General features: G+C 37.4%; 1 protein-coding gene across 4 annotated transcripts in view; it reads right to left on the minus strand.

Annotated features, from left to right (window-relative positions):
• Positions 1–335: 335 nt before the first annotated feature.
• JPH1 (junctophilin 1) overlaps positions 336–14,001 on the minus strand; it is an 82,071-nt gene continuing 68,405 nt past the window's right edge. Inside the window, exons 4-6 of one of the 4 annotated variants that reach the window (XM_063170499.1) lie at positions 10,432–11,093; positions 2,885–2,980; positions 336–1,035 (exon numbers count right to left, since the gene is read on the minus strand). In XM_063170499.1, the coding sequence (XP_063026569.1) occupies positions 2,900–2,980; positions 10,432–11,093 (743 nt within the window). In that variant the 3' untranslated portion in view covers positions 336–1,035; positions 2,885–2,899. Of the gene's footprint in view, positions 2,779–2,884; positions 2,981–10,431; positions 11,094–14,001 lie in introns of all 4 variants that reach the window. The other 3 variants (XM_063170490.1, XM_063170485.1, XM_063170475.1) reach the window with 3 other exon arrangements.

Consider the following 14,001-nt stretch of genomic DNA (forward strand, 5'->3'; position numbering starts at 1 on the left):
CAGCTGTTAACCGACCAGTCACTCACAAGTTAAAACAAAATTGATCAAAACATCTTGTAGTGGGAGTGTGTTTAAGATACTACATTTATAAAGACACAAAATCCTGTATTGGAAGATAAAAGAAGACACAAAGGGAAGCTTGACTTTTTTGTTTTAATTTATTTTTAACTGTTTCCCAGAATCACTTTTGATGAAAACAGTAACTCACAATTATATCAAAGGGACTAGAATTTCACCCATTTTCCTGCTTCACTCCTGTTTATTTGATTAGTTAGAAAAATTGCTTCCAAAGAGTGAACAAAGTAATTCATAAACAGGAAAAAGTAGTCTGAAACTCTAATAATAACCAACTTATTTTTATTAGAGCAAATACAGTTGTGAAAACTGTACATTGTACATTTTGGGTCAAGAATTATAAAGAGAGAAACTCATAGATAAAGAGTTCATTCTTTGACAGCAAGAAACTTTAAATAGACAAAATGACATTTTTAAGTACATTGGCAGGCTGCATTGTGCTGTCCAAAATGTAGTGTACAGTATAACAACCAATTATAAATAGCCTTTCATGTAAAATACAACTGTGCACGTTTTAGAAAAATACCAACAATTTGTTTGAGCTTTGTTTTAAAAAAGCTTATAAATCATACATATTTATAAATGGTACTAACATGCTTACTTAAATTTATAAACATTTTTCATAAGCTTTGTTACCCATTATTTCCAGAGCATAAAGTATTTTAAATAAACATTTAATAGGAATTAAATATGTCAGTTACAAAATTACCTCTCCTCGTAAGGAGACAGGGGGTGATTTAACAGTGGGATGGAACATTTCATCCATTAATTCAAGGCTTACACAGTAACTTTTAAAATTTTGTTCTTATTTAAAAATTATTTTCCTAAATTTAAAACACAATTTAAACTTTGCTGTTTTATTTTCTTTAAAAATAAATATACACGTTTTATTTTCATTTGCTCTCTTTCTGCTTTCTTCTTTATCCACACTGGCCAAAACACAGGATTCTCAACACACTTCTGTAAAAAACACCACGGTGTTACTGCCCTGCTCGGAGCTGCTTCGCTGCACAACATTCAGTCCATACCTACGGTACTTTACTAGGCTGCATCAAAAAATAGCTAATGCATTTTGTAAGAATGTTGCCCATTAAACCATGCAAAAACTTAGAAAGTTTACAAACAGGTTCAAAAACTATACTGTATGAAAGATTCTCTAATAGAGATAAAATAAACTGTAATACAAGCCCTTTGCTTTTTGCAGCTTTAAATTAAAATGTTTGCTTGCCAAATGATCACACCACATATCTTCAATAAATAAGCATGCATTTCATTAATATAGGGTACAATAATTACAGTATAATGGCACATAAAAAGAAACGTGATCACGTCGTTTGAACAAAGGGCTATGAAACTACTTAAGACAAATGTTCCAAATGAAAAATTTTGAGGCTTTTTTAATGCTGAGGTAAAATTATAAATGGACTTTAAAGACACTGAAGGCATCAAATTGATAAACAATCACTTAACATTTTTAAATGCTCTACCTGAATGTATTCAACACAAATCTAGCACTTTTAAAGTTATTATTTATTATGAGCATTAGCTGTCATTGGCATTAATGTGCACCCAGACAAGACTTTATTTTAACTGCTGTCAAAATACCTCAGTGTTGCAACATAATAATTTAAATCACCAATTACCACAGCACCAAAATTAAGAAAAAAAGAAAGAAAAAGTCAACATGCAAACCCCATATCTCACTGTTCTTGGGTTATTTTGATATCCTATACCCTGTTTAGAATGTACTTCTACCAATGTAAGATTTCTTTTTTTATTATGAAAACTTTTGCTTGGTATTTGCATAAGTATTCAAGCATTTTAAGGAAGATAATAGTATCTTTAAATTTTGCAGTAATGGTGTATTATTTACTGAACCTTCATGCAAAACGACTCTTCAGGTTTAAGAGAATTAATTTAAGAATTTTTTTCCCTGGACTAGGAAAATATATTTGATTTTCAGCTTCGGCTGCTAGGCAGAACTGGTAGCTTTCTCCAGGTTGGACTAAACACTACTTATGGCTATACATCAAATTTCATAAACAACAAATGAACAGAATCATGCACAGGCAAATGAAATTCGATCTCCCAGAGCACTGCAGGAGATGTTAAAAGCAGCAGGTAATGGAATAAGACTGGTGACTGATGTTGCTAACTATTTCTTCTAATGAGATAGGAGTGAACGCTGGAATCACTTCCACAGCAACAGAATCCTCTGACCACATTCCTCTGGCAGTCGTTTTCCCATCTCCCCACTAAAAACATCAGACGGTAAAATAGTAAGGCAGCTGTTAACTTCCATCAACAAAAAGTGCAGCTCCGTACATTTCCACTTTAGTCACACTCTGCTGGAACAGATGGACAAGCCAACGCGCTTCACTGGCGGGGCTGCTTCAGCAGATTATTTTGTTTGTTTTCCAACATGGCTGCTTGCTTCAGCTTTCAGAGGACCCCAAAGCCACGAGCCACCAGCAGAGAAACTGATCTGGGCCCCTGGCTGAATTTTCCAAGTTTCATCTCTCTTGCGTCCCATCCTAATTCCAAGCCTCCTTCCCTGTGTCTGAGTATGACAGGTGCCATTTAAAAGGCTGATGACACAACTGCAGAGAACTGTGGGCTAACACCACTAGTTGTCATGACTTCACTGAAGGGTCAAAACAGTTACAATATTAAATAACTATGTTGAATCACATTCAGGCATAGCTAAAATTAAAGTGGGGAACGTTAAAAGTATGTGAAGAAATTAAATCTTTAGTTTTTAAGGTGGGGTGGATATGGTGATTTTATGTGAAAGTGAGACCTTCCTTACCTTTTCTAATTCCAATCAAGTTAGAAAATGGACAAAAAGAATGGCTAAACCAATATTCAACAGCATTACCAGGGCGATCATGACTGAGTTAGGGCCCTGAAAATAAAATGAAGATATTAGAATTAATGCAACCTCTCACACAGACACAGCAATGAACAAGACCCAACTTCACAATTTCTATAGGTTTTGATCTTGGTCTGAAGAAAACAACCCCTGCTGCTGAAACACAGCCACCACCCTTGATATTCGGTAAGATAAACATCACCTGTGTGAAAAAGAGCTGGATAAATACAGGTGAGAGCACATTACTGCTCTGTTCCTAATCACACTGAGATTAAACCACCTGACAAAACCTCATCAACAAATGAAAACAAACCCATAAACATAAAAAAATGTCAGCTTAAAATAGAGCAAAACAAAGATTGTGAACTATAGGAAAGCCAGAATGCTGCTCTTCATCCTTACAGAGGGTCCTTTTTTCAGTTCCCAACCCATTTCAAAACAGACATAACAAAGATGCTTTATAAAAAGAATACATTTCTTTGATAACCCAAGTAGAAAAGAAAATTTACTTACCATTTCACTAACAAACCTGTTTCCATTACAGATTAAAATGCATTTTGCAGCTGCAAAATTAAGCTTGTTTTGATTTACTCAGACACTTATCTTAAAGACTTATGGACTGAACAACTGAAAAGTCAAAGAATTCCTTCCATTCCTAGCTAGAGCTAAAATTAGTTAGAAAGTTTAAATCATTACACCATTTTAGTATTTCTGTATTTATTTAATTCTATAATTAAAAACCACAGAATGGTTTTTAATGATTTTTAGCAATTTTGAATATTTTTTATTTTTTAAATGGATACTTTCTAATCATCAACTTGAAAATATGTCCCAACAGATGAAAATACTCAATCCTCTTCTGCCCTTAACATATTTGGTGTATTACATCATGATTTTACAAAGATTTTAAAACTCTTTTATTTTACAGTTGCACTGTAAGCAGAAACTTTTTATTTTGACAATACTTTCCTAAATCACAAATCACAAAGCCCACTAGAAAATCTGTGCAGAAAACTATCTTGTGAGCTACACAAGAATCACTGGCTTGCAGAAGAAGGTATATATTGAATGAGAAATAATACAATGTTTTCACTTTTCATTTGAGGCATGCCTTGGAGAAGTTCATTATGCTTCATGACGACATAATGCTAACATCAACTATGTAATTTCTGGAATGCTAAGGTGTAAGAACTTACTATTAGTAATTTGCTGCAGCAGTGTAAGTGGGAAGCTAAAGAATAGTACTTGTGTCATTATTATATCATATGGTCTCCTGAAACAGTCTCATTGAACACCTTTAGTCAAAACACAGCTTTACACAGGGGTTTAGATGGCAGGCCAGATGTTGAGTAAGTCACAAAACATGTTGTGTCGGATACTGCTTAAATCCCCGGTGAGCCTAAACCTCATCAGCACCTCTATCCATAACAGCCATCAAGTTCCCTTTGCATCAACTCAGAGGTGTCTGTTCACATGCTGAGAAGCACATGTTCAAGTGCAAACAGTGATTGAGATTATCAGAATGCCAATTAAATTATGCCATAGGGGTAATGGGATTGGCAGTAGCACCCACATTTTGCTTAATGGCAGAATGTTTAAAATATTCACTAGGAAATTGAAGACCAGGTTTAATGACACCTTAGTCCAAGTGATTTTGAATAACAAGCTCCCACTTACCAGTGGTGTGTTTCAACCATCAGGTCACAGAACAGAAGTGGAACCATGTTCCTTCCTCCTTAGTGGAAGTGACTCACCATGTGCCAAAGCATACGAGACGCTCGGGGGCACAGAACAGGCGTAAAATAAAGCACAGCTCCAGACACCGTTACCACAGCACTGTGAGCAGCCTTGCTCTCTACAGAACTGTCATTTCATTACACTATTCATTTCCACTAAGATGTGGGTTCAACATCTTTCTGGTGTTAGGCACTGGAACAGGTTGCCCAGAGAAGCTGTGGTTGCCCCATGACTGGAAGTGCTGGACGGGGCTTTGAGCAACCTGGTCTAGTGGAAGGTGTCTCTGCCCATGGCACGGGGGTTGGAACCAGACAGTCTTTACGTGTCCCTTCCAAGCCAAACTCTATGGTTCCATAATCCTATGATTCTAATAGGGATTGTCCATGTGATTCAAATCAGGTCAATGGCTCCTTTGTAGCCTGGAATCCCACCTGAAGATTTTACAGTTATACTGCTCCAGGAACTGCAAGGAACTGTGAAGATCGTTGCCAAGTACCATTAAAATTTTTCAGGATTTGGCCATCTAGTAATTTGCATATTTGAAAATAATATCTATGAAAATCATATTGATTTTTTGCAACTGAAAAAAAAAATTGGAACCTATGGTGTCTTCAGAGGAGCCAAGCACTTGCTAATTACCTGAAATACATCATAGAACAGCATCCTGGTAGGTGCAAGACACATTTTTGCTGATTGCCAAATTGGCACTGCAGCTCTAATGGCAGCTCAGTATCATTAGTGCACAGTCTCAGGTAATTAAGCTTGTTGGAGGGGAAAGTGACTTTTCTTTTGATGCATCTGTCAGTTAGGTTAGGTGTAACAATCTCACCACAATAAAAGTAGAAAATTAGGCTGAAAACCTCAGGGGCTATGCTCTGAATCAAGAATCATCTACAAAACAGAAGCAAGTGACACCCTAAGAACAGGGCTGTTGAGTTCACATGAAAAATATGTTATCTCTTTATGATAATGAAATATCATAAAGATTATCTCTTCATACAAAGAAGTAAAGCTCATATTCTTTGGCCTGCTATGTGCATTATGTTTCACCTTCTGATAACCATACCTTTCAGCCCAAAACAGGATTCCCTGATACACTGAAACATGATCAAACAACATTTATGAAGCACACAGTTATTATGCAATGAACTACCACCTGTTTTGGAGACACCTTTGAAATAAGCATTTAATGCTTTAAGACAAATACTACAAGTAAGACTTTAGTGTCCCACAAGGGCTAAAAATAGCAAAAGCCAAAATTAGTTTGAACAGTCCTGGAGTGACTAGAACAGGTGCACTAAAGAAGCTGTAGTAGAAAACCTTCAGTCCTGCTTGAATATACCCTTTCAGCTTCTTGTAAGTTAGACATTTATATAGTTCAAAATACAACCATATGATTAGTTTTCATCTGGGGAAGAAAAAAAGTTTTTTTCCTAAAATGTAGTGCCAGAAAATAAAAGACTAGGCTTGTAATTCCACTGCATTAGAAATGTTCATTAAATTTAGCCTAAAGTTCTTGCTCAGAGTTTTTTTGTTTTTTTTTTTAGGATCAGGCAAATACTGATCTATTTTTCAAACGTCATGGTATTTACAGCCCTTAATAAATGAAGGTTAGGTGAACAAAAAGATGAGAATCGAACAAAAAGATGGGAGTAGAATCACTGGGTAACATTCAGGTAAAAACCAGGCTAAACACTGTGTGTTTAAAAATCTTTACTACCTGCCAAATGAAAAAAAAAATTACAGTTTAGTAAAACACTTGAGCCCAGGCTTGTTATTTGTCCTAGGCCAGCACATGGACATGTATCAGACACGATAAAAAGTGTATTCATGAATGTACACTACAATAGTGTTTTGTGAAATTCAATCGTATTTTTCAGTTAAATCCAAGAGAATCTCCAATCAGCTCATATTCACGGTGGGACAGCAGTGTATAAGCTGAAACTGGGGCTAGAGGCTGCTAATGACCAGTCAGAAACAACAGCACTGGTTTGTGGTCAAGGATGTCTGTGAACACTGTGCTAAATTTAAGGTAATGTGAAGGAGCCTCATTCTCAGTGAAAGAGGGGTGATTTATCTCTCAGAAATAATATACATCTCTCAGGTGACTTTGTCATAGTGCTTTTTGCAGGATTTCACCTCAATAAAACTGTGACTCTTATGAGTTCTGTAATAATTTAAAACTTTGATTTTTGAATATCAGGGAATAAGTAAACAGAGAAATACACTTAAATGTGTGGCATAAGAAGTATGTGCTGATATTTTTCAAGTATAATGCCAGAAATGGGGATATCTAGGGAATCAAGACTGTTCCTATAACTAACTTATTGCACAGATGATACTCAAAGGCATTCTTGAGGATGTAACATTCACAAAAAATATGAAACACGAATTTGGAAACTAAAACAAGCTGCTACAAGTTTTGCTGCAAATAAAGTAATTTAAAGTTCTTAATCCAAATGAAAGCTGATGTTTCATTCAGGTATGAGAAATGGCTTTGATTTAGACACAGAGAAGGAAGAACTGAAAATCTTCCCTTCTGTATCTGTGCTCTTAATGCATTATCACTGGAAACCTGGAAAAAGCACAGCACAATTTTATACAGCACTTTCAGATAATCTAACAAAAGTGCTCGATAAATGTTAATAGATTCATTTTTTTGCATTCCAAAACCACGTTTTATCATTCTCTTTTCATGAGAGTGAGACATCTTTTCTCTTTATATTCCTTAACAAATATATTTTAGAACTTTTATGAAGGATCTAAGGCAGACTTACTTTCAAAGCATAACAAAATCATGTGTCAGAATTACTAAAAAGCAATTGCAGTTTCTTACTGAAATAAAATAATTTCCCAATGCAACTCTAGAATTCTGAAGTCTCTCAACATTCAGAAGCATCTGGGATAAGGAGAAGTACATTAATTAGGAAGAGGGAAAAGGGATTTAAACTAGAAAAGATTAAGTTTAGATTAAATATTATGAAGAAACTCTTTACTTTGATGCTGGTGAAGCATTGGCGCAGGTTGCCCAGAGGAGCTCTGGATGCCTCATCCCCGAAAATATTCAAGACCAGGCTGGATGGGGCTCTGAACAACCTGGTGTAGTAGATGTGTCCCTGCCCATGGCAGAAGAGTTGTGAAGCTAGATGATCTTTCAAGGCCCCTTCCAACCCAAGCTATTCTATGAGTGCATGAGTCTGGCTTCTCCTCAGTAACTATGCTCTCTTAACTTAGTCACTGCTTTAGAGCTCAGCCCAGGAGCACTGCAGAACAGGCTACTGTTTTTCTGAAGCTGAAAGGTGATGCTGAAAATGAAAAGTCTCCAGCAAAGTTAAGAGTCATTCTGTACTGTTTCTCCCTCAGACTGCTGGGCCAGTAGGCCACTCTTTTTTGCTTTAATCAGTTTAGCATTTTTACTCTCGGCATTTTGAAGAAATAAGCATGTAGGAAATTTAGTCTGTAAGGGCAAATTTACAAACACATATAGAAGACTAGAATCTTTGAAAAACACCCACATACATCTACATACATCTTAAGATACTGTTACAGTAAAAATCAATTCCTAAAATCTACTTTCCTTCCATACTGGAATGCTAGCAATGAGAATAATGCAATTAGGATGCTACAAATGAAGTAGAATCACCTAGAGTGGAGTTCACAGATACAACTGCAGTATCAGTGAACAAACAGCAGCTAATGCACAATATCTCATCATTTTTACACCTTTTGTGATAACAGGCTGCAGGGTCATGGTCCTTATCCTGATTCTTCTAGAAGGTAAATAAACTGCTGTTCAGATAGCTTACTTGTTAAGATGAAGCCACCCTCAGCTCCAAAATATTATTTGGAATGAAGGAAAAATAAGGACTATTTCTAGTGACTTATTTTCACCAGAGCTAAAAAACAATTCCAATTCAGCTTAAAAATTGTACATGCTCACGCAACATTTACAAGCCTGTCAGCTTTGTGTTACCCTACATAGGAATAATATCTGTGAGATTTGAAAGGTTAAAGGGCTGATATCAGCTGTAATACAGATTTGCAGATTACAAAACCTCTGTGAACATTTACTTTGATCCGCACAACACAGAATAAAAGCTTCCAGCAGAACTAGAGAATATCATCTTGGCAAAATGCTCATTATCAAACTACTCAGTTCCAAAACCCTGGCATCTGACAACTGATGGCACATTTAATCAAGATCCTTAAAATCAACTTAAAACAAGACTTTTTTCTGAATCTTTAGCTGTTGGATCTTCTGACACATTTGCTTGTTAGCCTGGGAACCTGTTTTATAAAACACACAGAAAGTGATTTAGTACATTGGGGGTTTTTGTGCCTTGAATTTTTCGTTGTAAGATATGTTTTAATCATTCTTGCAGCTCTTTGTGTGACTTCCCCTCAAGGTTTTTTTTCATTTTAAATCCCTGATTTAAAGACACTATTTTATCCCAGAAGTGGTTGCACCTGTGCCAAAAGCAGATAGAACAGGCTCCCATGTACTCTTGCTTAATCTTTTCTGTTGATAAATCTAAGGATTATATTAGCATCTCTGAACATCAGCAGCAGACTGGGAGCTCATGTTCAGTTGCCTCTCTTGCTCCTGATCCACCAACCTTTTCTAGTTCTGATCCTGCAGTGCTCTAGAAATTGTCTTTCATATACAATATTATATTTTGCTGTGCTGCCATGGATAATTATACTTTCAGCCTTCTCAGCAGTTGACTTGCATGAGCTTGTATTTGCCTTCATTACAGACCACTCTCCTGGTCTCTGTGTCTTCTACAAACTTCATGGACAATATTCTCATGCCCTCTTGTATGTCACTTACAAGAATGTGATCAGACCAACAGAATTGATGTAAGAATGACCTCACCAGAATAATATCAAATAACTGATGGTTTTCTAATTACTTTTTGAGACCCATCAGTCAGTTTAAAAAAATTCTTTTAATGTGACATTTAGCCTTTGCATTAGTCTGTTTTCCTTGTCAGAATACATGACCATGTAAAAGCAAATCAAGTGACCTTCTTGATTGAGATGACGATTCTTCTGCCACACCTGAAGATGCCAAACTTGTTTGACAAGATCACTTCCAATTCATGTTGGTGGGAAATTACTCTCCCTCTTTATTATCTAGATTTACTATTAATGAAGTCTGATGTCAATTATTCAAGTGTTTTGCATGCAATGGGTACTAGGCTATCTGGATCTCTTTAAATGGGTCATTCTGTTTATCCCATCAATAATGACACACTGTTTGTTCTGTAGAGTACCACCAAAAATGACTCAAAGAAACAATGCTTATAAAAGAGAAACATTATAACTATTATCTAGAACTCTTCATTCACTAAAGGCTAACTTTAGTATGCAAAACTAATGATTTCCTGAGTTTCTCTTGGCCCAAAAATCACAGAAACATAATCAGAGATTCTGAATTTCATAGCCTGGCTTTTTCTTCTAACATGAAATAGAAATGCTATTAGTCATCACCCCTTTTCTGCCCAGCTATTGATAATTTTATTATTTTTGAATAATAATGAAATTAAGAGTCACACTGATCTGAAAGGGTATTTTAAAAACTGCTTATTCCAGACTGGAATATTTCTTCCTCACTCCAGGTGAAGTGTGTGTTAGCTAGCAGACTGTATCCAGATGAAGATTTGACAGTGCTTACTTAGATTGCAAAGCTCAGCACTTGGAGGCACAAGGGCAGTGAAAGTGAAAATGTTTCTTGTAGTACTTACCGAGCTGTTTCCTACTTCTTTCTCCATTGCTGAATGGGACTCATTATTAGCTGGGTTCTTTGGTGCAGCAAATTCTGGTTTCTTAATTTTTATGTCAGGCTTGTTTTCTTTGGCATCTGGCTTACCCCCAGATCTAGCAGGACTTGGCTTCTGAGAGGGTGGTATCCGTGCAAGGGTTGATGGTGAAGGGTTGGCATATTCATCTTCTTCCCTGAGCTCCTGTGGAAGCGCTGTTGGATTTGTTTTTACGTAATAGCCATGGTAGTGACCATGCAGCTCCCCATTCTCTGTGCTGCTGGCATTGTGCTGGGCTGAGAACTTTGGCTGGTGTTTCCCAGCTGCCTCCTCCTTCACTGGTGCTTTTGAATATAAAGGCTTGTTAGTCGTGGGTGTTATATTCTCAGTTGCTAAAAGCTTTTTTTCTTGACTGAGTCTTGCCCCAGAAGTGGAGCTTTGCCTTTTCGGTTGTTTTGAAGGAGAAGTCTCAGAAGAGAGAGGAGGACTATTTCTTGGGCTTGCTTCTGGGGTTCGAGGGGGTGTAGTACCTTTTCGATAAAAGTGAGGTGACTCTTTTGGGGAGGGTGGTTTCTCCTGACCTTTTTCTTCGGATTTTTCTTTTCCATCCATTCCTTCTTGAAATTTTTGTTTGATATAATCAGGGCCTGAAAAACAGTGTAACAGAAATACTAAGATCAAAACAAAGTTCACAGTGAAACTATTGCACTGGGATGTCAGACTGTACTGCCTTGCTAAAATGCAGGCAGGGGTATATGTTGCCAACAGTTCATTGACATCCACAGTGATTTACTCCAAATTGCTCAGGCACAGGAGCTATTGTAGTTTTTTGGTAATTGTTGGAACAACTTACTAACTTGGCTCAGTCACTCTACATCTTCAGCTTTTCAAAGGGCCATGGTATGTAAACTGCTCCTGAGTAAAGTCTGAGTGACTGTAGATTGTCTAACCTTACATCACCTACCATTCCTTTTCTGAGAGGCAAGTTTTGAGGTATGTTTTGCTTGATTACCCTCACTGATTTAACTTCTCATGATCAGAGCACCTGCTTGATATGTAGCTAACCATGAGAATGAAATGTCTCTTTTTTTTCTTGTAAGCTACAGGAAAAAGGGCTTCAATAGCTTTTTTCCCCCTTTGGATGAATGTCAGCTTGCCTTACGTACACATATAAGTGCCTTAAACTCTCACATGCTGGCTTTGTCTTCCAGAACCAGTCACTCCCACATGAAGACCCAGGTTAACCACTCTAGTCACTAACACAATTCCTGCTTAGAAGGCAGGAATACAAATTCTTTCACATTCACCAGGAAAATACAGAGCAGCAAGTGTGAAGAACATCCTCTCCCCAAATTCTAGCTAAACACCCACATGCACACTCACTACTAGGACTCACTTATCGAAGTGCATGTCTGTACAGCTGCTAACATAAACACAAACTGGCTGACATGCTCTGCTCCAAGTTTTGGTTCTCAGATTTAATTGTTTAATTGTAAGACCTCAGCAAACACTGCTGAAAAAACAAAATTGCTGTAAATCTGTATGCATTGTAGGCAATGTTTTCTGCTTTACTTCCTAGAGGTCACATTTCAGATTTCAGGATCAGTTTCCCTAAAAAGTCAGAAGTTGGGGAGCTCTGTGATCCAAGAACTGCTGACAATCTTCCTGCATTTTCAAAAATGGCTTCTGAAAAATACATTGCAACTTGTTTCTTCACTTCTATCTTTGCTAGCACCACAATTTTCCTTTGATTTCTTTACCCTTCTCTAAGTGAGCCTTATCTGTGCTTTAAATCATAGAGAAATTCTGTGCCCAGAGAAGAATGTCTGCACATTTTTCTGCTTCTGAGTTTAGAGGAGGCTCTAACTGTGCTAGGCAGATACAGTGTTTTTACAGATGCCAGAAGCATATGCATATCTACGCAGTGCGAGGATGAGAGGAAGGAAGAGCAGCATGAAGCTTTTGGAAGTTACTGAGTCATCTGGTAAGTAAGCATTGCTGAGATGAAGAATTACTCGGCATGCAAGGTCTTTTGAGCAGGAAACATTTTTGGCATATCTGAAAACCAGGGGTGGAAACAGGGAGCTGTTAAGAAAGAAGGCTAGACACAGACAAGCCGGGATTTGTTCTCAAATGACATTTGAGGAGGAAGTTTTGAGGAGTTAAGCCTGCACAGAGGGAGAGAACTAGAGGCTTGATTCACAGCTTTTTATAATCTTCCTGGTAAAAGGGAAAGCCAGCACAACACAAATTAAGAGTTTCCATATATGAAGTTACAGGTATGATCGCCATTCAGAAACTTCTCCATCGTGTCGGGGATTTCCTTCCATCTTTGCTGATATACATAAGGTAATGCTGAGGGGTTTAACATGCATAAACTTTATTTTTCATATCTTTTCACATTAGATATAATTAGGGGTGTAAAGAGAAAAGGATACCTAAAAGAGCTCTGACTAATCTTTAAGCCCAAGCCACGGAGCTGTCAAATTGCTATGATTATTCATTATGGACAGACCTATATTCACATTAGCTTGCTCTTTATGACTGCTGTGGCTAAAGCATCCAACTGGAACACTATCTCTTAAGTCCTACAATGCTACCTAAATTCTGAAAATTCACATACTGTGACAGCTCTGCACTGCCTCCTTTATGTAAAGATTTGACTTTTACTAATATGTCACAGCACTTGACAAACTGAAGACACTTTCATAAGGAAAACATCAGAAAATGACATCAGAAATTACTTCAGAAATGTCATTCCTCTCCACCCTTTCCTGCAACCAACTAAAAGCCTCCCAAAGTTGGCCAAAGAAAATCCCTCTCATCAAGAGACCTACAAACTATTGGAATTTTTGAAAACAGAAGGGAACCCATGGTCTCAGTTGCCCAAGTCTCACCAAGAGACCAGTGGAGTGAAGAGTAAAAAAGTTAAAAGCAAAACAAAAATATAATCTGGAGCTTCCCAAAGAAGTTAAGTTTTAACAGGCTAACAATGCCACACTTTCACTGGGTATTTGGAAATATTTGATGCTATGTGACACTGAGCTCCATCAGACAGTGCTGTATCCAAGTAACATCTGAGGGTGTCTTACCAGATGTTCAGCCATTGCCTTAGCACAGCACAGCAGCCCTCCCTCCCACCCCCATAACATCACACATGGATATTAGAGATACATCCCTTCCCTCCAGTCTTGTCAGGCAAGTCTTTCCAACACTGAAATTCTTGGCCCTTTGCTGAAGCTCCCTTTGGAGACTGTCCAAATTCTTTTTAAACATCTGTTCACTGTATCCAATACAACTGGATTGTGCACCTGTCCCAAGCACTGACTCCAAGCAGCAAGAACTCAGCTCCCACTCCTTCCAAGAACTAAGAGCTGCCAGGATTTAACTTGTCCCCTTTGTTAAAGACATGACTCTACAGACATGGGTAAGGGAGTCCTTCATCATAAGAGCAATCTACAGCACAAGTTTAAAGACCAAGGGCCACGAGTCACTTACATCCTTTCGGGTAACATTTCTTAGCTGGCTGATCTTAATGAGGTAGAGAATAGAATT

The sequence above is a fragment of the Melospiza melodia genome, chromosome 1 (genome assembly GCF_035770615.1).
Source record: "Melospiza melodia melodia isolate bMelMel2 chromosome 1, bMelMel2.pri, whole genome shotgun sequence".
Classification (NCBI taxonomy): Eukaryota; Metazoa; Chordata; class Aves; order Passeriformes; family Passerellidae; genus Melospiza; species Melospiza melodia.